Consider the following 27,613-nt stretch of genomic DNA (forward strand, 5'->3'; position numbering starts at 1 on the left):
ATATGTAAATTTTACTAATATTAACTTCTTAAGTAAGAGTTCACTACATAGATTTGCTATGTAACACATGTAAAATACAGTGACAATTCATATAAGGTACAGCATCCTTTTAAATGTAAAAAACCCAAATTATTAAAATCATTGATTTAATTATGAAAATTTATGGTGAATTTGTATTTTAATAAAACCAACAGAAATATCTTTAAAAAAAAAAGGATATATGCAAATAATATAAGTCATAATCCTTGCTCATAAAACTCATCCCATTGGAGTTAGAGTTGTGATGAACTAGAAGCAAGTATTAGAATATATTATAGTTGTTTCTACATAGCTCTTTTAGAAAATTGATGACTTATGCCACTAATTTTGGTTAACCGAGCCAAATTAAAACAATATTTTATTTTCCATATTAATGTACATCTAATTTATCTTACCATCATTTAATATATACCTATATACTGTACACATTATTAATAGTTTAAGGGTCTATTATAATTTGAATATATTGGGAAAAAAATTAATTCACTGTATATTCCGTAATATATTTGTTAAGTAAATGGCCAAATTAAAAAAAAATAAGTACATAAAAAATCATAAATAAAATACAAATGTTTTAACTTATATATATATATTACATATTTTTTTCACTGTGTCTACTTTTTTTATAATTAACATTATGCTGTAGTACTGTTCAATATAATTGTTAATAATTTCTATTGCACATAAAATCATATACAAAATTAGTATAAATGTGCTAAAAAAAAAAATAATAATTATAGTAATAAATAGGGTAACATGAATTGTTTTTATATAAGTAATTATACCAAGTAGATGTATACAATTAAGTATACATTTGTATCATAGAGTGAATGACAAAAATACATTTCTTTAAAAAAAAAATTATATACATATAATTTCAATTTAAATAAATATAGGTAACTATCTAGTATTTTATAACAAATAATAAATTTATCTAATTAAAACATAATTTTAATAACAATTTATTTTTATCACATTTTTTATAAAAGTTTTCTTGTCTTTGTTTGACTCATCAATTATATAGATAAATTTTTTCTTGAGTGCAGTATAATAATTTCTATTGTTATGAAAATAATAGTAATAATAATAATGGATACATTTAAGATGGAAATAATTAATAATTATTATAAAAACTATTTATTTATGGAACTTTCTTTTATATTTAATCATAAAGGTTGGTTCAATAATTTTGTTGTATTGAATAAAATAAAATAAATATTCACCTTGTAATAAATACATGTTTTAAAAATTATAATAAATATTAAATATAGTAAGTTGTTTATACATTTAAACAAATTTTGTTTAAGTTAAAACTTGCATGCTCACACATGCCTATGCATATAAATATATCATCAATGATAATTTATACCCTTATTTAATTTCAGTTAAATACATATAGTACTATGATAATTTTAGATAATTTTAGTCTGCATGTACTATTTGATAGTCAAAGAGTACTCATTTGTATTATTAATTATTAATTATTATAAAAACTAAAGAAAAATAATATTTTCCCTTTAAAATTTATTATAATTAATAAATAAAAATTCAGGCAATCTTAAAATAAATTAATAGTAGTTCAACATATATTGTTCATAGTGAACAAAAATTTAAAATAGAAGATCACAAATTATTCTATTAGATAATGTTTTCCACCGTGTTTTTCTCGTATACTCTGAATTGTAAAAAAAATATATATTCATTATTTAAGGCGGGTAATAAAACATATAAATGGTTTTAATTGCTATTAATTAAAGCTGTAACCGAAAACAAATGTTGGAAGTGCATATTTTTCGAATTTAAATACTCTTCATTTTTAGGTTTAAAATATATAAACTAGTTGTCCTTGTTATTATTGCTTTAACAAAAATATCAAATTATTCAACAATTGCGAATAAACGTTATTCACTGTTGAAATTTTTTTACTTTTAAAACATTTCTGGAGTGGGAATTTCAGTCCCCTCAAACTTTTCCCTGTCAGTTACGGCTTTAATTAATTAAGGAATTAACAGAAAGTCTGTTAAATCTGAGAAAATATTATGACCAATAAACAGCATATAAACAAGCAATAAGCATTTAAAATCTAAAAACATAATATACCTACATATATTACATAAACTCTGGAAGTTTTATGTAATATTTCATTTATTCATTTTATCAAATAATTAAAAACATGAGTTTTATAAAGCTGTAATAAATTTGTACAATAAAAAATATACAAGTTCGAAGGTCTTGATAAGATATAAAAAAATTATTGAAGTGTAATCATATTTTTCAAGGAATTTAAGATATCTAATTCATACATAATTTTAAATATTTTAAACTAATACTCCTTTTAAATTACAAACAAAAAACTAATTTCTAAGAAAGATTTTTTATTTAATGAACAAATCTTTAGGAGCTTATTATACACTATTTAATAATTAGGTTCAGTAATCAACAATTATTTTTTCATAAGAAAATTACATTACTAAAAATAAACATTATCAGAAATAGAAGATTTTTAATTGTCATTTGAAAAAATTATAACAAGAATAAAAAATAAAATATGATTAATTAAATAGCATAAATAAAAATAATAGTAAGATGAATGTTTAATTTACCTTATTTAATATCCTAAATAGTTTAGAGAAAGATTAACACTGGGCTTTTTAGAAATTTTAATATTTATCAAAAATATCTTATAGCCATCAATAACGTAACTTTACAGTAAACATTTTATTTGTTAAAGGTAGCTAACTTGTGAGGAATCTTATGTTGGATTGCTAACATTAGGTATGAAAAGATATTTTTAAACGGATTTTTAATATACAAAATTTGTACATTTTCAGGAATTTTTCAACATTTTTACTTTAAATGCATATAAAAAATAACCTACGTATGCTCAATATTTTGTTATCGATGAAAATATAAAATTTTTTTTTTTTGAATTTTTCTCATGGCTGTAAATAGCCAAATCAAAATTTTTAGAAAATGTTACCATTTATTATGTTGTAACTCTAATACAAATAAGTAAACATGTTTGAAAATTTCAAGTCTATAGTTATGATTAAAGGCTATTCTTTGATTTACTTCTAAAAATTAAATATTGTAAAAATGTAAAATTCAAATGCTTATAAAAAATGAATATTACTTTCCAGTAAATTTTTTATTGATAGAAAAATCTTCTTTAAAATTTTTTTATGTTAGCTTTGAAAATAAATACATTTCTAATTGAAAAATAATTTGCAAAATTTCAGGATATTTATGCTTTAAATGCATACTAAAAATAAGTAACAACTGTGACTACATATCTTTAATATTTTTGAACTGCTACCGAAAAAATTTAATACAACTTTGCATAAAATTTTCAAGCATTTTAACTGAGCTAAAGGTTTTAGGTAATCATTTTTACTGCTATTAGTTAAGTTATAACAAAAAAATAAAAATTGATTTTATGTTATAATCATTTTTCCAAATGCTGTATTAGGAAACCTACTAATAATTTTCAATTTTTAGCTTCTGAATACACCAACTAGATCCTCTTTCACAACAGAAAAAATGCTGAAGTTGTTATGCTGAGCATATTTTTTTTAAGGATAATACAATATTTTTCTTATTTACCATTCACCAAACTGATGTTATTCAAAGCGACATAATGCAATACTTTAGTAAATAATTATTACACAACACAGCCTGCTGGAAGGTTAATAAAATAAAAATTTTAATAATGATAAATTAAAAACCAATATTTTCACATGAACCCCAGGGGTTGGCTACCACTGATCTAGAGAGTGGATCAAACCCATCCAACATTTTTAACAACAATGACGTTGTCTATGTTTATTCAAATAATAATAGTATTTCATTGGATCCTACACAAATTATTCCCAGATTCCCAGATATCTGTTTCAAGCATCTAGATTTGCAAATAAGCATTTGTGCGTTAATTATATTAGTTATATACTTGCTAATTGAATGGTGTTAAGTACAATCCTTTGACACATGCAACAACTTTCCATCATCATTCATTATTAAAGCTTGATGTTTGTTATGTCATCTTGGCTGCTATTATTTTAATCAAAAAATAAAATATAATTAAACCAAAACATTTTTTTCTGTAATTTAAGGCAGTGACTGAATTACTCAACAAATGATATTTTTTTTTTAATGAGTCAGACATATAGTAAAATATTTATAATAAATCCCAAACTTCATGCATAGAGATAAGAAACAACAATCATAATAGGTATATCTATCATTTTTAATAAGTTTTTTAAAGTTTCAACTTAATACTTAATCTACAGTCATACATTTTTTTGTTATATTTATTTTTTTATGCTACCAAATATTAACTTTAAATTAATAAAATTAAAATTATTTTAAAACTACTTTAAAATTTTTAATTACATAATTGTTAAATCATTATTTCTGTTGAAATATATTTTATACACCAATAGGTTAACAATCAAAGACAAATTAAATAATTATTAAACTAATAGAAAAAAATTAATTACAAAAATAACAGTGCTATTAAATAATAAATGTACACCTAAACTATAATGTTCAAAATTGATCATTAAATATCTGTTAAAAAAATTTAATCAATGTTATGGTCAACCATAAACTAGTTAGATTATTTTAATAAATTTTATTAAAAGGACATCTTGTTAAATGTGTTAACTCCATCTTATTACTAACACATAACATACCATATTGTACGTTCAAAGAAATCCATTAAACTTATTTTAACTGTATTCTAAATATGTGAGATTTGATTTATTAAAGGCTATAAGGCAAAAATATAATTTATAGTTTCATAAAACCTTTTTTTAATATTTTAATTTTGGGAAAAGTTAATTTCATTATAAAACTGTATGCATTCATAAGCAGAAGCTAACACATGAGGGAATAACATTCTATTAAAAAAAAAGCTGTTGATCATTTATATTGAACTAACAATAAATATTTAAATGGCTGTTTTATACATTTTATAAATACTTATTATAACTTATTACCTCGGAGGAGAAGAATTTGTTTGTTGATGTTGAGAAAAAGTGTTCCCAATTTGTGGACCAATAAATCTAATAACAAACTGAAATACATTTTTAAATTAACTATTAAACTATATGCTATGCATGACAGTAAACTAAAACATGTTAAAGGTATGATGTATGAATACTAAAATAATAATACTAACTGGATTTCTACGTAATACACTGCAATCATCCAGCATACTGATAACGAGATGCAGTGTAAGATAAGCACACATTAATAAATAAATTGTACTATATGTTAAAACTCCAATTAATAAAGTCAAATTGTAAGTGAAGTTTGTGATTGTGTGATGGATTACAAAGTATATGTTTATACTTATTATAATAGCAGACAAAATAATTGTAATTAAAATATTTCCCCTGAAAATAAATAAACAATTGAAGTTTAAAATTGCTTGTATAGTATGTTGACATTTAAATTATATTTACAATCCATTGGTGAACTCTCCCATAATACGAGGATTACTAGTGAATGCAATTACTGGAAGTGTAGCAAATGGTAGTTGTAAGCTCATTACAGCATTCAATAGATCATTCATACCAGTCAAGTCATTAATATTACTAAAAAAAGCTACATAAAATGTGGGCGCTATAGCAACCAATCGAGTAAATCCAACTCTTTTCCATCGACTCCATTGAAGATTTAAAAAACCCTAAAATGTAAACTATATATTGTAAATTATGAATATTAATATATTAATTGACACTACATACTTCCATTACAAATTGTCCGGCATAACATCCAGTCATGGTACTACTTTGACCGGCAGCTAAAATACCAATTGCCCAAATATACATGGCACCTATGCCAAATTGACAACCAAGGAATACTCCACCTTTATATATATCAACTTCTACTAATTCGGTATCATTCTAATAAAATTGTAATCATTAATAAATAAATAAATATTCAATTATCATAATAAACTTTAGTTCAGTTGATTTTTATCTCACTTGGAAAACATCCGAATAAGTATTATTGTTCTTGATACAGATATCCAACTATATACAAATAATTAAAGGATTAACATTTAGAAATAAAAGTAAAATATACAACTTACCACATCACCATTTGTTTTATTGTATAATCCATGAGCAAAAACTGATACAACACACACATTGATCACAAATGATACAAATAAAGCAATACTAGATTCGATGAAAAAGTAATAGTTGGCTTCTTGTAATTTGTTTTTTTTTGTTCTGTCAACTTCCCTAGACTAAGAAGAAAATAAAATTTTAGGTTAAAATTTTCTTGATATTCACCAAATTATAAAAGTAATCAAATTCACAAGTTTTATTTTAAGAGATATGATTTTAATCAATTAATATGTAAAGCACGCACAGACCGAGCATGTGTGCTCACGCCGAGCCGACAGACTCGGCTCGCGTTCGCTGTGCGTCAAAATCATGCAAATTCGTAGAACGCACAACATGAGCACACATGCTCGGTCTGCGCGTGCTCAGGTGTGGACGCGGCTTAAGAGATAGTTATGGCTCTTGAACCAAACTTAGACTAAAATTAAAATTAAATAAATGTTCCTTCATTTGTTTTAAAATGAAAAATGTATTTTTATTTTATAAACATTGCTTTACAATGTGTGGCTCACCTCGAATTAACTTAATAAATTTGTGGCTCTCAAAGTTAAAGTTAGTGGCCACCGCTGGTATATAATGTATCGACAATTTAGTTTTTAAAAATTTCTATCAGATACTAATATTAGAAGTTTTAAATAATACCAATATAATTTTCTTCTTTTTAAGGACTTGGTTTAGAATAAAATATTTCTAATAATTTACTATTTGATTTAAAAATTTTAAATTAAAATTTTAAATATTAATTACACAATAGGACCATATCTGATGTGAATGATTTCATGAAACCATATTGAATTTGACAATTTAAACAATGAATGAATGATTATTATTATTATAAAATTTACCTTAACTAGGCCTGAATGTAAGTATAGATTATGTGGCATTATAATTGCTCCAATAATGCCAACAGCTTGAAGAAGAGCAGATTCTTGACAATTTGAACACCAAGGAGTAACCAATCCTTTAGCCATATCTTTTATATCAGGCTGAACAATTGCAAACTAGAAAGAACAATCAACTTAAATATATAGAAACATATAGACACATTATTTTAAGAATAAAAATAGTAATTAAGAAAAGAATTTGATGACATTTTTAATACCTCATATCCAAATGACAATGCCATTATAACAATGAATAGACCGAACACTAGTTCCAATTTTCGAAGTCCATATTTGTCCAGCATCAAAAAAGATAAAGTATCAATGACAGTGATCAGCACTCCTATCCAAAGTGGTATCCTAAATTAATTGTTATATTGTTTTTTCTGATTATTATACTGATTCCAAATTTAAATTAAGGCCAAAAAATATATACACTGCAGATTTAATACAGGCAATTTAAATATTTTATTATTGTTTCAAGGCAAAATAAATACAGCCGGTAACATACAATGTTAGCCTATACATCATTCAGATCACTATATTAAGATAGTTAGAGTACTGAAAAATCCAGTAAAATAATTTTTATTTATAAGTCTTTAGTTTAATAATAAATGTTAATTTATAGTAATAGTCAATAAAAATGACACGCGAAAAAAAAACAAATCATAATTATTCTAATGAAATATGTTCTAAATATTTCTTTAATTCTAATAGTTTGAGTATATTTTAATTTGTAAAATACATTAGATTTATGTATTGTTTTTTACCGTAATAGTGCAGAGTAAATATATTAATATAGTGTATAGAAACAGTTATTCAGAAATTGTAATGATATATGTAATGATATAAATAAACTGTTAAATATTTTTGACAATACCACTATAATATTAAAAGTAAAATAAGGTTAATACATTCTACATTTTATTTTACTAATTACACAATTTTAAAAAGATTATATTACACAAAATAAATAAAATATAATAGTATTTTTAAATTAATATTATTTACTTAACAGGATTTATTGTAAGGATTTTTTCCAATAGCACAAATAAAATATATGTTACAGTAATAAATAAGAGACTTCACTTCACAACTCACCATACTAAATAATCCATTTAAATTTAAAAAGCTTGTGCATAGATTAAATTTCAGGTGAGTGGTGGAGGGGGGTTTATCAAATATATATAGCAATACAAATTGTACAGCTAATAATAATATTTTATAATATTAGGTATATAATTTGAATTAATTTTCAAAGAAATTATTTCCCAGTGGGGGGATGGCAACCCCCCTTTGTATATGTGCCTGATGAGTACCTAATTATTAATTTTACCTTGACTACTATGACAAGTTCATGAATAATGCGAAATAAATATCTTTTTGTTGTTATCTATCGCAAATAAATGAAAAATAAAAGCATATATGGGCGTATGGTATACACACCACATACATAGTTTCAAGTAAAAAAATATTAAATCGGAGATAATTGGCAATGATTGGTGATAATATGGTACTATAGTATTTCTATTTTTTAAATATAAAATTTTATACAGTAGTAAGTAAAAATATTTTTAACTGATCGTGCCTGCTTCAAAGGCGTAATGATGACACAGGAAGTATAGTTTATGTTTCTACTAAACTACATTAAAAAAATTTACAAAATGAGGGACTTGACAACAATTCTAGGGCTGAAGTCCCCTTAGATCGTGGGAGGGGAACACATTCTTTGTTGATGACCTGCTGTCAATACCTGTCTATTTTGAATACCTTCAAAACTGCGATGATAATGCAAAAGTCATCAGTCAATGTCAGACGCGACTACCTGATGATTTCATGTAATAAAATAATAAATGCATTATTTTAAATACCTTCAGAGAAAAGTAAATCTTGTTGTATTTTTATGAACATATATGATAGGTCAACTGCACATTTTATATTTTATAATGCACCTAACAATAAAGCCTGGTACTAAATATTTCTATTTCTTTTAAAAATATTTTATAGGTACATGATTGAATAAACGAGATGAATTAAAATTAATTAATTTTACAGAACAATTAGTAATATTTAAAGTTATTGGTCACTTCTGCTACACGTTGAAAATCTGATATTTGGTTCACAACCATACTTTATAGTGGTTTACCCTCTATACATTTATATGACACAATATTAAATATTAATATGATGTGGATTAGCTAATTAGATACAGAAACTCTTTATTTTATTAGGCTTCTTATTGCCATTACAGTAAATTGTACTATAAACAAACTGAATGCTTACATTTTGTTACTCAGTAAGTAAATTGCAATTGAAGTACCGATGACTTCTTGCATATCTGAACCAATGATAGCAACTTCCATCATTAGCCAAACAAATAGCCTTGGAGCTTTTCTGTACTGGTGATAACACATGTCGGCTAAATGGAGACCGGTAACAACACCTAAGCGAGCAGATAGCCGTTGCATTACCAAACCCAAAATGGTAGCACTCATTAACACCCATAATAACTATAATGAAACAAATTATACTCACAGTTAATAAATAATATTTAAATTTAATGTGAAAATGTATTAGAGGTACCTACTATGAAATTTTATAAATTTTATTATACCTTGTACCTGGCAGTTGTACCAGACTGTAAGTCTGACTCTATGTTGCCTGGATCAAGGTAGGCAATACTCATTAAAAATCCAGGTCCTGTAAATGCCCATAGTTTTTGAAAACTAAATCCCGTCTACAAAATGAAAAATATAAAACTCAATATGCCTAGGTTCTTAAAAGACATTTTAGCATAGTATAAGAAAAATAATTTTAATTCGATGACATACCGAGCTTGATTCAGGAATATGAACTTTTTCCTCTTTTTCAACTTTCCTTGACAAGCCTGTAGTTTCAGTCGGCCTCGGATGCGACTCATCCATTGTGGGCTACAAAAAATACACAATGTATAAGTATAAATTAATAGGTATGCATAGTAAAGGGGATCGCCACAGGGCGTCATTCTCACCACTAAACAGTAATCCGACATGATTATTCTGTCATCATCCTACGGTGTTTATAAGAAAGAAAAATGAATAATAAAATGAAAAATGAAAATTGTAAATAAAAAAATTTGTTCCTACTCAGTTCCTATCCAAAAGACCAAAACTCAGTAAACCGAACAATAGACAATGGTTGAAAAATAGTTTTAAAAGATTTTTTTTAACGTTTGACACCGGAGAGGGGACAAATCCGACAAATGATACAACGATAAGGACCGATTAAAATAAATAATTATTTTAATGATTCCACTCCAACAATTACATTGACGAATTGTGACAGATAAGATAATGAGTAAATAATAATAATAATAATAAGAAAAAAATATATATTTACTTATACTATTTAAATTCACTTTAATCCCGTCATTCGGTGCCACACCAACACCGATGCTCAACTTTAGTATCTGAATCGTTTATCGAACTATAGTGAGTATTGTACGCATTTACGTATCAATAGAATAAATTGGAATTCAGAATTTTTTACTCTATGGACGTATGGATTAATGCCCTCTGTACACGAGTATGTCGTGATTTCTTTTGTTTTTTATTTTTATTTTTTATTTTTGAGTTAAGTCTTATTTTCTATCACAGTGTTTGTGGCTTGTGCATTTTCGCAGCACTCGAGACATAACCTTACAGTGTGCGCGCGCACCTAACACGTGTATGCTGTGTATCAATTTCCATTCCATTGATATCGCGACGACATGAGTACCGAGTTGTGTATGTGTATACGTGTCCCCTCAGGGGGCCCTTGCCGGAAAGAAATTTAATTCTCCGCTGTCCGAGTGAACCGTAGATTATGTTTTAAAGATTATATTCAATTATATCATATAGCATTAAATTAGGCACTGTCTTACAATATTATTATGAGATTAGTTGATATTATTAAATAATAATAATAATAATCGAGATTATTAACATCAATAAGTACCCTTGTATTTGTACAGTACATAACGTTGTAAATAAGGCGGGATAATCTTTCAAGCGGACATCAATAATATGTTGTAATATGGTTATGAAATCTTTAATCACCAATCTTTATTAATTGGACATAGATTAAATTAATCATGATGCGTACACATATAATAAAACAAAATAATAATATGATATAATACATGACGTGTAATATTGTAATATTGTAATCTATGGGCGAACACTGAACGACGTACGTTCGTATAATTGGAATAATTGGATACTATATTATGGCAATTATTCTATAATAGCATTCAGGTTATTAGGCTGTCTTATATTCTTATCGTTTTTCACTTGTCGTTTTCTTTTTTGCAATTTTAGATTAAAATATAATAAATAATATCATTATTATCATAATATTATGGTTATCTACCTATTGTCTGTTATATTCACAGATTTCAATACATATATATTATATTATATACATACAAAATACAAATAAATTATCTGTGGTTTAATTTTTTTTTCGATTATTTAATCTTTTTTACGTAAAACAGTAAACTCTGCAGAATGTGACGTATCGGCATATTTTAATAAATCATTATTCATTAACGATGGTGGGGTATTGCTCTATTAATCGTCAATTGGTACGTTAAAACTTTACTGATTTAGAGCAGATTTCGAAAATTATCGATATCTTGGTATTGAATAGTTTTTAATTTTTACCGTTTGGGATTTTAGGAAGCTTTTCATGCGTTTATTATAAATTTATAATAGTACTGTGACTTAGGTATACATTTTTGGAAGGGATTGAGTCCTTTAAGAGGATGTCAGTGATGCCACACAGCCACACACCCTCAGGGCCTCAGATGTTGTCTATGTCTTATAAACGTGTTACACATCAAATTTACGTTCAGCAGTACCTACTAATCTTGTGTTTTAAGCTTCAATATTATTATTAAAGCGAATTGACTTCCTTTTATCTAAATAAGTGTATCAATTGTATCATGTATAAAGTGTATATCTATTTAATATTAATTGCTTATTAAAAAAGACTTTTCTTTGTATTTGGTAGGAGCAAGTAAGTACCTACTGTCTATTTTCTAGATGTCTATATAGCTATAATATTTGATTATCATTTATCAACATTACGTCTTTACTTAAAATCAGTTTAAAGTTAACAAAAATATAAATAAATATCGGTTAATACTTATTTCCTACTTAAATCTTGAGTAGGCAGGTAAAATAAAACAATTTCAAAGGTTAAAAGTTAGAATAATAGCAAATTATATTTAGACAATTAACTAAATTATTAGGTATTTAAATATTTAATTTAATTTAGATCAAATATTAGTTTTATTGATTTACTCACTGTACACATACAGTCAAGAATTTTGAACATATTTATTCTTTTATTTTATTTGAGCGTGGACAAGTTGATTAACGAAAAGCGTTGCTTTGCCACGATTGTTAAATTATTAATTAATTCAACGTTTAAAATAATCGTAACACTTACTGGCGTCGAGGTGAACGAAACGAAACGAGACTAGTAATTATTTAATGATTCTAGTAGTGCAGCAGTGCCAGTAGTGCTTAACTATTCCGTCCCATATTTTTGTATAGTACTTCATTCTAAATTTAGTAGTTATAATAATAATAATAATATATTATACAAATATACATAATATTCATAATAATATAGCATTATATTATAACTATTGGTATACGATTGTATAGTATGGTTCGAATGTACAATATGTATTTGGGTGTAGCTGTATAGGAACAACTGAATATGCAAAATTGATTAAATACTTATCTATAATACATAGTGATAAAAGATAATATACAAAGCTGTATTTTAATAAAAACAAAAATTGTAAAGGTTTTACTTATATAATACTGCTTGATTTTTTTTTTTGTATTTACAGTAAGCAGTTAACACTTATTAATCATTATATCTCAAAAATAATTAAGTAACGTTTTTGAAAATATTTTTTTCATGTAATTTGAATACATTAGAAAGCGAAATTTTTGAATTTAAAATATTTTTTCACTATATTTTATTGCAATCATTTTTAGAATTACTTAGAAGTATTTAATGCTTAAATAAGTCGAGTAGGAAATTAATATTTTTTGGAGTACCCTTATACCTTTCCCTTATCAGTGACAGCCGTACGTAATTTGGGGTCCTAGGCAATATTTTCTATATTTGATAAAATTTTCAAAATATTTTGATTTGTTTTGAGCTGTTTATTGACATTTTAATTTTTCAACTTTTTTAGTTTTTTTTTTCTATGAATATTGATAAAAATTTATTTGTTGGGTAGAAAAGCTTGAAAATGTAATTCAAGACACCTAACACAGTGTTACAATAGCAGTTGAAAAGTATTAAAAATACATAGGCACGATTTTTTTTTATAAGCATTTAAAGTTCAAATTTCGACTAAATACGTAAAAATTACAGCAATGTTCAAATTATCTTAGATAGAAATTCATAAAAGTTTTTATTTTTAAATCTAAGATTTGAACATTTTTAATAATCTATAATATTTATCCCAGACAGATAAACCGTCTCCGTTCAGAATCGTTTTTCGTATACAATGATATAATATCATTGGATTCAAATTTAATTCCATCCATTACACTATTACAGTAACCCACTTGTAACCTACTGTACAGCAGACCGACATCCACGACTTACCCGCTTTTTAACTACTCAAGTTCTCTAAAACTATTTTGATTAAATGCTTGTCATTCAAAAATGTATAAATTAAAAAGAGACAAAGTGTAAAACCATGTTTTTTTTTTGAAAGCGTAAATTTGTAATGATTATAAAAAATTATAGAAAAAAAATATTTAAAAAAACGGTAATACAGTTTCAGATTATAAGTGTAAGCTTTTAAATTAAAAACCTCTACAATGATTATTTCCACTAAATCGTTTTACTGCCATAATTAGGTATGTTCACTGTCACAATCGTTACTTCAATAATTTTATTTTAAATACTATTTTACTTATTACTTACCTGCCTAAAATAATAAACTTTAATAGTAGTAGTAAAATAATATATGCATAAGAAAAATATCAATGTACAATGTACAAAAACTAAGTGTAATTGCTGACCATAATTCATAAGCTACCTATTAATAGTTACAATATAAAATAAATAACAGCATAAAATCTATGTATCACAAAAACCTTTTAACTGTTATTTTACGATAACCATTGTACCTATTTATTTAATTGGAAAAATAATAATTGTTTGTTTACGATTGTACATTTGTACTTTTTTATTAACGCATTTTATTTTAAGATAAATATGTTTGAAAATATGTATGAATAAAACATTTTTATATAGGAGCTGTCAAAATGAACTCAGAAGCTTAATTATTATTTTAGTTTTTTATTGGTAACCTACTCTATATGAATCTCTATATTTTTTAGTTTATATTAATCCATAAAATACATTAAATGTCACACATTGATATTACAACAAATACTTTTTTAATTTTTATTATAAGAAATCATCTCTTTTTCCATTTGGATGTTTTTTTATAATCTTTAATAAGTGTTAATTATTGATAAGACAACGATGAGTTGCATTGAAATCATTTTCTTTAGTTTAATATTTAGTTTTGATTTGTTTTAATTTTGTTGATTATAATTTTTTAATACGCTCATGATATTACTTATTATTATATAAGATGAAACTTGTGTGCCTGTACATGCAATTTTATAATTTTTATAAGTATAAACATTTTTGTAATTATTTATGCTTTTAGATTTTGGTTATTTATATGATTAAAAGATGAAGTGTGTGTACCTAAAAATTATATTATATTATTAATAGTAATTCATACATTTGATGATTTCAAATATCTTCACATTTATTAGTTGATAGTATATATGCTATAAGCACATCGATAATGAACAATCAATTATTACTAAGTATTAATTAATAACATTTATTACAGTACCTAGTACAATTATTATACAGTATAGGTGTTGAAAAACCACGCACTTAGTTAAAATAATTAAGTACAATATCCTTAATTATAATGGAATTAAGGGATTTATATTGGTTTGGTCATGTGTCTTTTTTAGATAACATTTTGTAATTTTAGTGCAACATTTTTTAATATGGAATTTTGTGGGCATAACTTTCTTCTTCTTTTGGCTTGATCTAATCTACAAGAGTTATTACCACCATCAGAATTTCATGTAGTTTCTTCCTATTATGAATTATATTTCCCCAATCATTTCAATACTTTATAAATACAACCATGCTGTAATTGTAAAATTATATAAACTGATTATGAAGAAAATTTATGAGTTTATGACAGTTTGAAAATGTTTTTTTACATTATGAAATTTTAAATGTTTAAATGGCCGAGAGGCTGGAAACTCAATGAGAAGTTTCAATAATATATTTTATTTCTTCTACTTACCAAATAAGTATATAAACATTACATGAATATTCAGAATAAACGTTATATAATATGATTATATTACGTGTATATATATAATTACTTATTTTATAAATTTACTGTTTACATACAACAATACAATAAAACTAATGAAAGTGGCTTGGTGAGGCGTGGTCGTACGCTCAATCTGCGGAAACGCACTGAGCGTACGTACCGGCCGCAGTTGCTAGCTCCCGGATGGGTGACCACCCGGGATTTTTAGCAACATATCCTTGCCACACATACACAAACATGTGTTACAACTCTAACCACTTAAATACCTACAAGCAAATATAAAAAAATGACCCCTACCGTACCACCCCACAACCAAGGGCCTATGTTGCCGCGGGTTCTCCTTACAAAAAAAAAAAAAAATACAATAAAATTAGAACTTTATTCTATAGTAGAAATATAATGATGACCTTGAAAAATTGAACATATATTTATTGCTCATAAATAAGTCGCGTGATGTGCATCTCTTAATTCATAGGCCTATAGGTAAAGATTGTAAATTTAATACATATTGTATTTTCTTCTAGTATGGAACTTATATTATTTAATAATCGCACTGGTAGAATGGTACTTACTTAAAAAAAATAGTTTCAATTTAATCGTTGATGAAAAATGTTTTACTTAGTAGGTATACCTAATCCGGATATATGAAATATAAAAATAAGTTCAAAATATTTACAGTTTAAATTTTACATGGAAAAGCCTATAGAAAAAATAACACTACTTGACCGAATACATATTGTGTTACATCAAGGGAAAATGGATATGGAAGTTGTGCGCTAGCCGCTAATAGGGTACTTACTCTAATATACCCATGCGAAGGGATAATGATATACTCGGCAAGAGATTGGTTAAAAATTGAAATGGATTTTCTTTGTACGAGGGTCATTACTCTAGTTATTACAGTATAATATTATAATATACCAGAAAATAATTGATGTTTAATTATGTAGGTAGTTACAAAATTTAGTTTTGATCTTAAGCACTCAAAATAATTATAATCCTGCCATATTTTCTTGTTTTTATTTAGCATTTACATATTTTTATTTTACGCTAAATGAAATATTGTAAGCTAAATATAAATTATATTATATTTAATAGTAAGATAAAATATAATTTATTATTGATTGTAGAAATGTATGAAATTTCATTTAATGGACGAAGAAATAAGTTGATTGCGTGGCCGTGGATATTTGAAGGTATTTGCCATTTAATAAATTAGTGATTAGTAATTTCTAATTACTAATTAATATTCCAAATCGAACTGAAAACACACTAATATGTTAATAATAAACTAATACATTCAACCATAATTGTTAATTGTGTTCATTGGTGTAAGTATATAGGTACACTTCCTTAAACCCCTTCTGGATATTTCTGTGGTGTACGTCATAGATTATGTCCGATTGTTAGAGAGCTTACTACAATTTAAGCAATTCGCTGCAAACATCTATTTTATTTTATAATTTTGAATCATATGAATACAGAATAAGACGTGTCAGCCTGCTCATTGCTTAATTATACAGTCATGAACACGGGTGGGATCCATAGTCGAGATGTCTTTGTCAGGAAAGTAGTTAAATTTATAAAATATTATCATGTATCTATAGGTACTGACTATCTTTTGTGCTTGTGTACCTATTTATTATTTAGATAGAGATAAAATATAAATACTAACGAGTATTGCTAGGACATTTAGATCATTTAGTTGACTAGGTATAACAAACTTCAGAAAAATAATAACATAATATAATATTTTAGATTATCATTTGTTATTTATGCGAGTGGATAAATGTATAATGAAAACTAAAATACGTATACTGTATATTCATAAAATCATACCAATCTAATTTATTTGTTCATTATTGTTTTTTAATTGTTGTTAACACAGGCCTCTTATAAACGAGTATTTTCTAAACTTAAATGTATTAAGAACAAACTTTGTTCAACAAACACCAATGTCATCAAAAACCAGTCTTGTAAAGTACTCGAGTAAAAGTATTCAAATACTTTTTAAGTACCTACAAAAATATATGTATTTTAAATACGTTTGACAAAAGTACTTGGAAATAGCAGATATTTTAAATATTTTTTACAAAATATGTCATCTGTACGTATAGACCTGTTTAAATTAAATTACTAATTTGCAAATCCATTTTGTTTTTAGTTCATATATTTTATATTTTCAGTTATATAATCATGAAAATACTAACAAACGGTTCAGTGATTTAAGAAAAAAAATTGTTTGTAAAACTTTTGAAAGTATAGTAATGTTTTTTTTTTTTATTTTAAAATATTTATATAGGTATTCAATTACTTTTTTACGGAGTATTTATATACTGATATTTATCTTACTTTTTAAAATAGGTATCTATAATATTAATTATATTTGAATACTTTTATAAAGTATCTATCTTCTTCTTTTACAATATTACTTAAAATCATAAATGTCAATGTCCGGATAATAAGGAACACAAGGTGCACATAATTAATTTTTATTGTATTATTGTTTATGATTTCAATGTTATGCACTTAATCTTACTTAATCTTACTTATTTTACACTTACAGAATACATGAGTTTTTCTAAGACCGACATTTTTGTCATATTTGTGTATATTGTTTATGTCCGCGGTGTTTTGTATATGTATAAGTATAACCTTTATACTAGTTTATTAATGAAAAAATAAAGAAATAATTTAAAAAGGATTGGTAATATTATCATTTGTTTTTTAAGGACTGTGTATTTTTAAGTTTGGAGCCTTATTTAAAAAGAATTTTCCATGGTTGTTTGGTGTTTTAGCTGGGTTAACACCTCTCTGCCAGGGCTATAGTTGTTATTCCACTGATTTATTATAGACCAGTTGTAGTCCATACTCCATAGATGCAATTATACATTTGGACAAAGGGATGCTTAAGCTTCAAGTTTTTTTTGTAATTTAATGGAACTTAATTTTTAAACAATTTCTTAGGGTGCTAAGTAGTCCCTCTCCCCTAGTTGGGCCAATGAGTCGTATACCATAAATAAAATTTAAGAATTTAGAATATGATACTAGCTTACAATGTAAATAAATAATTAATAATAATAATAATCAGACAATTTATACGAAGCTATAGGACCCTATGCTGACATACAAAAAATAATCATATTTGAAAAAAAAAAATTAAAATGTACCTACAACTTAATTTAACTTAATTTTTTTGTTTGTTTTTTTTTAAACATCATCGCAAAAACTCCGAATGTACATAACTATATAGCCTAATTGTAAGCTAATAACCTTGATGTTGATGCTATAACAATAAAAAAAAATAGATAATAATAATATTGTATTCTATATTTATATTACCTACCTATTTATATAGTCATAATAATATGAAAAATACGTATTATAATATAATATATCTGCTGTATTTTATTATTTTAATAAATTTATAGTGAAGTGGGTTAAATCTTTTTGTAAATTAACTCTAAAGAATAAAGTTAGCACCTAAACCAGGAATAGATAATATAGGTATTAGTTGTTTTACACTAAATTACTTTATAAATATGAATTATCTGTGTAATATACATAGATAATAGAAGTCTTCTATTATCTATGGTAATATAGAAATAGAAATTGTTTTCATCGATTAAATTGTATATTATGTATAACGATTAAGATAAGTACAATGATAAATGTATATTCAGTAATTCAAAAGTAATTTTTATATATTTTAAGAGGTTAATATCACACACACCTACTCTGATGACGTCTTCAGATCTTCAGTTATTGCCTATATTATATATATTAACAAGCCGACAACTTATGGTGGTAATCGATTTGTAGACATATTATTATGTACGTGTATACGTGACATACCTACATCAGGCGACAGGCGTATATTATAATTAACAAAAGCTATAGCACTTCAATTTTATTGAAATACCTACACACGGCTACATGCACACGTTTAATAATAATATCGATAATGTACACGATAGAAGATGGTTAATTAAATTAATTATTAATGTTTTGATGTTTACTTTCGTCAGTAGTTCATTGTTTTTAGAATTTGTGCTCATTATATTATAGTTTATTATTAAACATATACGGGGTGACCTTTAAAGTTGTTCAGAGGTCCAGAGTAACGTCATTATTTCTCCATCCGAACCGCACGCTGGACAGCTTTCGGCTGAACTTTTCACAAACGCGCATGTGCACATAAAACCGTTGAACGACAAATTATAACGTGACTATTCTACTAAGATTTTACACGGATTTTACATTCTTGTACATATAGTATACATATACACAATATATACATTGTATATTATATGCAATTACAGTAAGTTCCGAAATAACGGTCGTATATATAGCGAGAATTATAGCCATTAGCGAAACTAGACATTTGAGCAAGGGGGTGTTTCTTAAGTTCCATGTTTTTTGTGATTTAATAGACCTGACTTCGTTAACACCCTCTCCTCTAGTTGAGTTGATGGGTGTATACCTCTACGTAAATATACTATTATATTCTGAAGATTTTGAGAATGAGAGTTAAGTGACAACATATTTCAGTATTCTACTACCTATCAATATATCTCGTGTGGTTCGTGTTCAGAATTTTAATGTTATTAAAATATCTAATTGTTTTGGTAAATCGATTTCTCAATATAGTAATAATTGTAATGAATTGATAATAATTCAATCGCATGGAGAAATGGTTGAATATTTTCAATTATACCTACACCTATAAATGCCTATAGTTAACGTATTATTATGATAAAATGTTAACCACTCAACTTACACAGAAGACAATGATAGGATAATTTTCAGAGGAGGTGGAACAATATGAAACTAGATTCCCAAATTTATTTTTAGCATTTATATACCTACTAGGCTGGTATTTCTTGAAAGTGATAAGTATTAAAGAAAACATAAGATCATGGTATCAAGTGTGGACAGGTGATGTGATATCAAATAAGTACATAATATATTATAAATTAATACATACATTTTTTTAACATACTTTTTTTGTGGGGGAGACATATCCTCTTCTTGGCCCTCCCCAATGGGCACCCTTGGATAGTATAATAATGTAGTACCTTAACAGTCACCGTCTGCATTTATTTTTTGTATTTGTTATTCGGTCACCTTTTCGCTCCGTGATCGGTACATCATTATTGACGATGTATATAATGTGTGACGCGTTTCGTCTGAACGAAATCGATAGAACATTATAGCAAAATATTTACTTATGTTAAAACGATAAATTTATTTCTACGAAATTCCGTAACGTACTGTTCATTAATATTAAATTATGATTTCATAATATTATTATTATAAATGCGCAATCGTGGACGGTGACGCAAAAATTACGCCGATGAAATAAATGTCAACCGTTTTCCTTAAACCGAGTGATAGAAAATATTACCTAGTCCATAGTACTGAATATTTACATACAATACGGACAATAGCCACCGTACGTAAGACGACTACGTTATTGAATGTACAAAAAACTGATAAACGCCGGATGTTGGTAAAAGATTACTTAAGATCTGAAATACTAAATCAATTTGAAAGTAGTCCAAGACTCAGGGATTCCGTTTGATTAGATTATTTAATATTGAGTGGAGAAGGTCTATAATTAGTGCATTGTTTAGTATATATTAACAGCATTGTGAGAGATATTATGTACTCCCATGTAGGAATTTAGAAAATTATGCGATGAGATTGTGAGTTCAACTCGATTGTAGAAATGGATAAATTGAGACAGTGATCAGAGTCAAAGGGACGATAGCAATGGTGACATATTCAAGATGTGGATAAATTCTGATTTAGAAGGAATATTATAACAAGGAACGACTAATGAACAAAAGTCATCGAACGGATCGTCATTATGAAATCGTTCAACCGGTTGGACTCACAAACGAAAATGTTTGACTGATGGCTGTAATTCAATGGTATCAAAATTATCATAAAGAGTCTTTATTCTTATTTTTAAATATAGACGAATAGACGATTAGTGTGGTGACCGATTGGTTACGGTATTAGTAAAAGAAGACGGAAGTGAGTGTGGATAATTTCTGAAATTTTCTCATTTGAGGGGTATGGATTATTTAGCACAATCAAACATTAACTATTAATAAAGTAAATTGATTAATGTTTAATATTATTTATTCGATATGAGATAGGCAACATTATTGGTATTAGAGATACAGTTGCCAACTGGACATAAGTTTAGGTGATGGTCTATTTTGGGTACCACTGATGATTGTTGATCTGTTGGAATTAGGTCGATAAGGAGTGTCAGAGAGTGTGTGTTTAACATAGGTAATCAAAACTATATAGTCGTTGTATGAATAATATATTTTAATAATAGCTATGGTTTTTAATAATATAGTGTGTATAGTACGGAATTACAGAAGCGCGTATGCGTATAATGCGATGAAACGATTCTATATTTGCGAGTATTGCTCATTTCCGATTTCCGGCGCATCAGCAATTTTCCAATGATCACGGCATCAGACGTCTAGTAAAACATCAAATGGTAAAAAGGCACATCGTCAGGTGTTAACTTTATAATAGCAATATTATAAAAGTACAGGTGCCTTGTAGGAATATATTGAGAATTATTATTTATATAATATGTCTCCATTTTACGATTATAATTTAAATTTCATTAGACTTACCTATGGTCGTTATATATTATGTATCATCGTGTAGTTAAATTTGATTTGTTATATTTATGAGTTTGTATAATCCAAGTAAAACCTTTTTGAATAATCACTTAATGCGACTCGTTCTCAGTTATTTTACCCATACGGTTTATGCCATTAAACTACTAAACCTTAATTGATAATCAGACTTCTTTTTCTTATTTGGTAATTACTCATTATCTTTTAATATTATATTAGTTTTGCATAATATTCCACTTGAATAAGTTATATGCACTTGAAATACTGTTTATTATAAGACGCTAGGTATTAATTTTTTTTTCACGTATTTTTACATAATATCTGTATGACTGCACCTAGCTTTATGGTCTACGTACTATATTATCAAAACCATAGTACTAATAAGTTTTATTATTTATTTACTATTTATCTAGGTATATACTTGATAATACTTTTGAAATAATAGTACAGAAGACTACAAGATTAAGTAGATTCACAATAAAATAATTACATGATGATTTCTAATCCAGACTTAGGAGTCTATTACCTATATTTCGTAATTATCCTGTATGAGCTCAACAAATCATAAGCACAATATTTTTAATACCCCCTAAGCCCCTACCCTATTTGCGCCTATGAAGTTTATAATGATGTAAATATTATAATATTACAATTCCATGACACCAACTATTTTATTATAGTTTTTATTATTTAGATAATCTACGTATTATTTAACAATTATTATTTATTACATGATAAGAGTCGAGTAGGTACTGATGCCTTGAAGATTTTTGACATTAAATCGAGATTTGTTATCTTACTGTCTCTTTGACTTCTATGATAAAGTTGAGGTGACTATTAAATTTAAATCAATAAAAGACACTTGAAAATGTGGTCTGCTGATAATTTTTTAGTTATGAAAATTCAGTAAAAGTAAAATAAAAATTAGTAACTTATTCAATACGTCACATTGTATAACTGTATATAACCATAATAATATTATATCTTGTTCCTTTTCTACCATTTACATTGCAAACAATAAACTGTATTGTATACCACTAATGTCTGATTGACTTCCTTAATTTATAATATATTATTGACTCATTTAAAAATAAATAAATGTAGACCAGAAACAAGTAATTTAGTTATACTTCTTATTAGGGATATATACTGATTTAGTACTGTTATACAAATTTAGTACTGGTGTATTCATTGAGTATTCTGTTTTTATTTATATAATAAGTATTTTAAGCTTTAAATTTAGTCATGAAACTCTTCTATCATATTATATTATAGGCCCGTGCCTAAGTGGATAGGTTTTTACAATATTGTACAAAAATGCCAAATATACCCTAGTAAAATAGGTGCTTTTTAATGATTTGAAATTAATTGAAAAACTACTTACTGAACTTTAAAGAGAAATAGGGCAATTAAAATTACCATAACATTTTCTTTCAAAAATTATTATATATTTACAATAGCTTACTAAAAGGTAATATTAAGTGGTGAGTAGAACACTTTGTCTATGCTAACTTTCTGGTATCTATTTATTAAAATGCAAATTATATTGAATTACTTAATTTTCTGTAGCTTTGTCTAATATTAGAATATTTAGAATTGAAATAAAAATAAAAAATTAAGGTAAATAGCTTAGTTAGTCTAAACCCCCCCCCCCCTCCCACAAAAAAAAAATCAAATTTAAGTCCAGATTAGGTTCACGTGGTTTTATTTACTGTGATTGTATATTATATAGTTCCAGATTGAACAAAACAATTCGTTTATTATTTTTCAAGTATATTTGCTTAGGTAGTATCTATATCATAAGGATTATTAGTATATTGATGTAACTATTCAAATATATTTTGAATAGTTTAAATTTTTCTAAATAAATATAGTATAATTACTATAATTAGGTACCTAAAATTTTTAGTATTTTTATTTTTTATTTAATATTTAGAATTTCTTTATTATCTATCGTCTACCAGTGAAGTAATATAATAAATTGAATACATTTTACTAAATAAGTATTATAAATATTATTATACTATGTATTTATTATTATCGTATGACATAATATATTGAATTTTGTTACAAAAGGTATTAATCAACATTTGATAAAAATATCGATTATAGATCAGTTCGTAGTATAAAATTAAATACTAACTCTAAGGGGAAATCATAGGTTTATCAGAAACGTTAATTATTTTAATCAGTAATCAGATAGACAGTATTTCTCTCAAAGTAATAAAAATTTTTAATCTTTATTCGCCTAAAATTTTGTCATTATTATCCAATGAGAATGACGGTTATTTTCTGTTAATGGCACTACCAAGTACCGAATTTGTAGTTCTAGAATTGAGATAAAGAAGTAGACTTTTTATTTGAAAGAATTTTTTTTTTTTAATTTTATTATTTGAAATCTTTTTATTCGATTAGCAATTACAATCAACTGCTCTGAAATTTTTAAGTCTTAAAATTTCAAGTTTTTTCTTCAAGATTAAATCAGTGTTTTAGTTAAGATACTAAAATGCTATTAGTGCACTTGCAGACCTTAGCAATAGTAAATAAACTTTAAGCTATATTTATGTAAATAGTATAAGTAGTTTTTACTACAGTTCAAAAATTGTGGATATTTATTGACCTGTTTTTATTTTATCATACAAGAAATTCAAATTTCATTGAAATTAAATCCATTGAAATGATTTGTCATCGAATTTAAATTAAGATCCTATCTATTAGTTATAAGAGTAACGTATGTTCTTATACCGAATGACGGTGTACACTTGATACCTAATATACAGCAGACTCAGCAGAGTGATGTTTTAGATTTTTTTTTAAAGTTATATGCATACGTATATAATAATTGTTTATCGTACTACGTATAAAATGTGTTTTTTTTCTATTCTTATAAATTTTATCGATTCCGTTTTTACTATAGATATTTAGGTACCAATACTTTTAATAAGTAAAAGTGGGACAAATCAATATGTCATCATATTAGTTTTTTAACTATTATATTAACATTACAATTTTCAAGCAATAATCAATGTTTAACTAATACAATTAATAATATATCCATCATTACTCAGATATTAGTTAGTGACGTTGTATGTTATTCTAATGTTTATTTAACAAGTTAGTTATAAATTATCATCATTCATATTTTCAGTAGTAATTTATTGAAATCAATAAACATCGAAACTTACTTCATTGTACAGTATTTATAATCATTATTAATTTATCATATATTATAATATACTTACCTACATTAAAATTTCATTGAATATTGACCAGGTAATATAATTGTTGTATAAAATTATAGATATTAAACTATAAAGTTGTACTTAACACAATAATGAATAAGTTATTAACTGTGATTAATTTGTGGTTGTTATTAATTGATTGTTTTAATTCAATATTGCTTGTTATTTTAAATTTACTGTAATATTGGGATTTAGTATTTAAAACACGTTTTTAAATAGTACAAAAGGTAAAGGTTTCATTGAATTCTAAAAAGATAAATTGGTGGAAACAACCAAATACAGCATTAATAATTTATATATAAATAATTACTGACACGTTGTTGAATTTTACTAAAAATATTAAAACTAATATTCAAATCTCAGAAGCTCAGTTAACGATGATCAAAAATTGTTATTTCATTATAGCGGTTAACATTTCAATATTATTTCAAATGTAGGTAATGATGAATATATAAATATTATTGTTATTATTCTGATACCTACACATTTCAGTAAAAACTTATGTCTCAAAATGTTATTTGTTTATTTCATTGCTAATAAAAAAAAGCCCAATAGTTATTGATTTAAATGAAATAATGCATCAGTGTTACTGTGATGGTAATAAAAAATGAACGAAAAACAATCAAGTACATAACAAGTATTTCAGTCGCAAATCATTAATAAATGATCTATGTACAATAATGGGTTTTTAAATCAACAATCCTATAATTGATATGACTTTTTGTTAAGAATTATTTAAAAACGATTTCATTTTTGAAAATCATATTTTTAGGTACTATGATAATATAATAATAATTAAACCAAGTTAATTTTGAATCAATATATTAATTTTGTATTTTACAATGACTTAAATGTTACCTACTTCTAATTTACTCATTGCTCTCATTAATCACCTGTATAGATGTAAAATTTACAATTTTCACTAAAGAAACGAATACAAATAAAAATCACTAATGAAAATTTTAATATTATTATAAAATTGGTTTTTTATGCTGTTTGTGTTTGATAACAATGTTTAGTATGATTTTATATATTAAAATATGAATTATTGAAGTAGCCAATTACACTTTTTAAACATACCTTGGTACTATTTAAATACCTAATCGATTATTTTTATCTTTATTTCCTGATTTATAACTCATAAAATAAAAATAATTTATCCAAAAACTACAGCAAGTTCAAAAAAAAAAATATATATATATATATTTTTTTTTATTAATAATCACTTACCTTTATTTTTATATCCATTTGTATTTCAATTAGTATTGTCTTCACGGTGAATAAATTTATAGATATTTATACATTATTATAGCAAATTTAACAATAATAACACTAGAAAAATTTTTAGTGTAAAAAAAAAGTAAAAAATGTTTTAAATTATGACAGGTATTGTACACAACACGTTCAAAACACATTGAATGATACCGATTTAGTGTGAGCTGCAGCAGTGACAAACCTAGTGAAACGCTCGCAAGGTCGTGTGGTGTGTGTGTTCCTTCTACATGAACCGATCACTATTTTGTGTTAGCAACACAATACAGTTGTACATTACATCCTCCAACACAACAACTGATTTATTATGCGGATGACAACAGTAAAGGTTGCCGTCAATATAATTTTTAATATTGAAATAATAAAATTGATAAGCATACATTTTAACTTTAAAATTTGGTTGATCGCACAGATTTTCGTTTAATGGAATACTAATGAATGATTATTATATTATTATAACAAATGAATGTTTAAATTAGTTAATAGTCTAAGCACTTATGTACCATAGTACCTGTAGAATATAATATAGATAATATACTTACTAGTTATTATACTATTATTATAATATGATATAAATTATTCCCAAATTATACACATTGGCCATAAAATGTACGTATAAGTGTACATCAAATTATAATTTTAGTTAATACGAATGATTTTGATCGGTACTTACAAAAAATATAGATAGCAGTAAGTTTTTGTAAAAAATTATATAAATAACCGATATTGTACATTGCGTTAAACAAAAATTAAAACTTTATATAATAATATATAGGAATATTAGATTTTGGAAATTATTGTACTGCAGTTATATGGTATTTACCGATAGGGTAACAATATATATAAATATATAGCGAATAAATGTAGCTAAATTTTTTTGGGAAAATCATGCATTTGTATGAAATTAAATGGACGAAAATCTTTCACTGATATTTTT

At 25.6% G+C, this 27,613-nt stretch overlaps 1 protein-coding gene across 3 annotated transcripts; it reads right to left on the reverse strand.

The window, feature by feature from the left end:
* Positions 1-521: 521 nt before the first annotated feature.
* Mvl (solute carrier family member malvolio) lies at positions 522-26,901 on the reverse strand. 3 transcript variants are annotated; one of them, XM_089229945.1, is made up of 14 exons: positions 10,065-10,371; positions 9,886-9,984; positions 9,669-9,791; positions 9,338-9,564; positions 7,276-7,414; positions 7,019-7,174; positions 6,137-6,295; positions 6,030-6,077; positions 5,790-5,948; positions 5,505-5,728; positions 5,219-5,435; positions 5,037-5,113; positions 3,986-4,086; positions 522-1,714 (listed from the first exon to the last, which is right to left on the reverse strand). In XM_089229945.1, the coding sequence occupies exons 1-13, from the start codon at positions 10,083-10,085 to the stop codon at positions 4,053-4,055; spliced, it is 1,683 nt and encodes a 560-aa protein (XP_089086071.1). In that variant the 5' UTR covers positions 10,086-10,371; the 3' UTR covers positions 522-1,714; positions 3,986-4,052. The 3 variants fall into 3 exon arrangements, with proteins under 3 accessions (XP_089086071.1, XP_089086072.1, XP_089086070.1); XM_089229946.1 differs by lacking the exons at positions 3,986-4,086; positions 10,065-10,371 and adding an exon at positions 26,635-26,901 and having other exon boundaries at positions 9,642-9,791; XM_089229944.1 differs by lacking the exon at positions 3,986-4,086 and having other exon boundaries at positions 10,065-10,372.
* Positions 26,902-27,613: the final 712 nt, after the last annotated feature.

This window comes from Diuraphis noxia, unplaced genomic scaffold (assembly GCF_037042655.1).
Source record: "Diuraphis noxia isolate RWA-SAM2 unplaced genomic scaffold, SU_Dnox_SAM2 contig0005, whole genome shotgun sequence".
Taxonomy (NCBI): Eukaryota; Metazoa; Arthropoda; class Insecta; order Hemiptera; family Aphididae; genus Diuraphis; species Diuraphis noxia.

Excerpts from the sequence above, each read along its gene's own strand:
- Mvl (XM_089229944.1), bottom strand. The coding sequence starts at position 10,085 with ATGTCGGATTACTGTTTAGTG. Across the intron at positions 9,565-9,668 it reads GTACAACTGCCAGGTACAAG|TTATTATGGGTGTTAATGAG; the intron begins GTATAATAAAAT and ends GTTTCATTATAG. Across the intron at positions 1,715-5,036 it reads ACAAATTCTTCTCCTCCGAG|AGTATACGAGAAAAACACGG; the intron begins GTAATAAGTTAT and ends TTTACAATTCAG.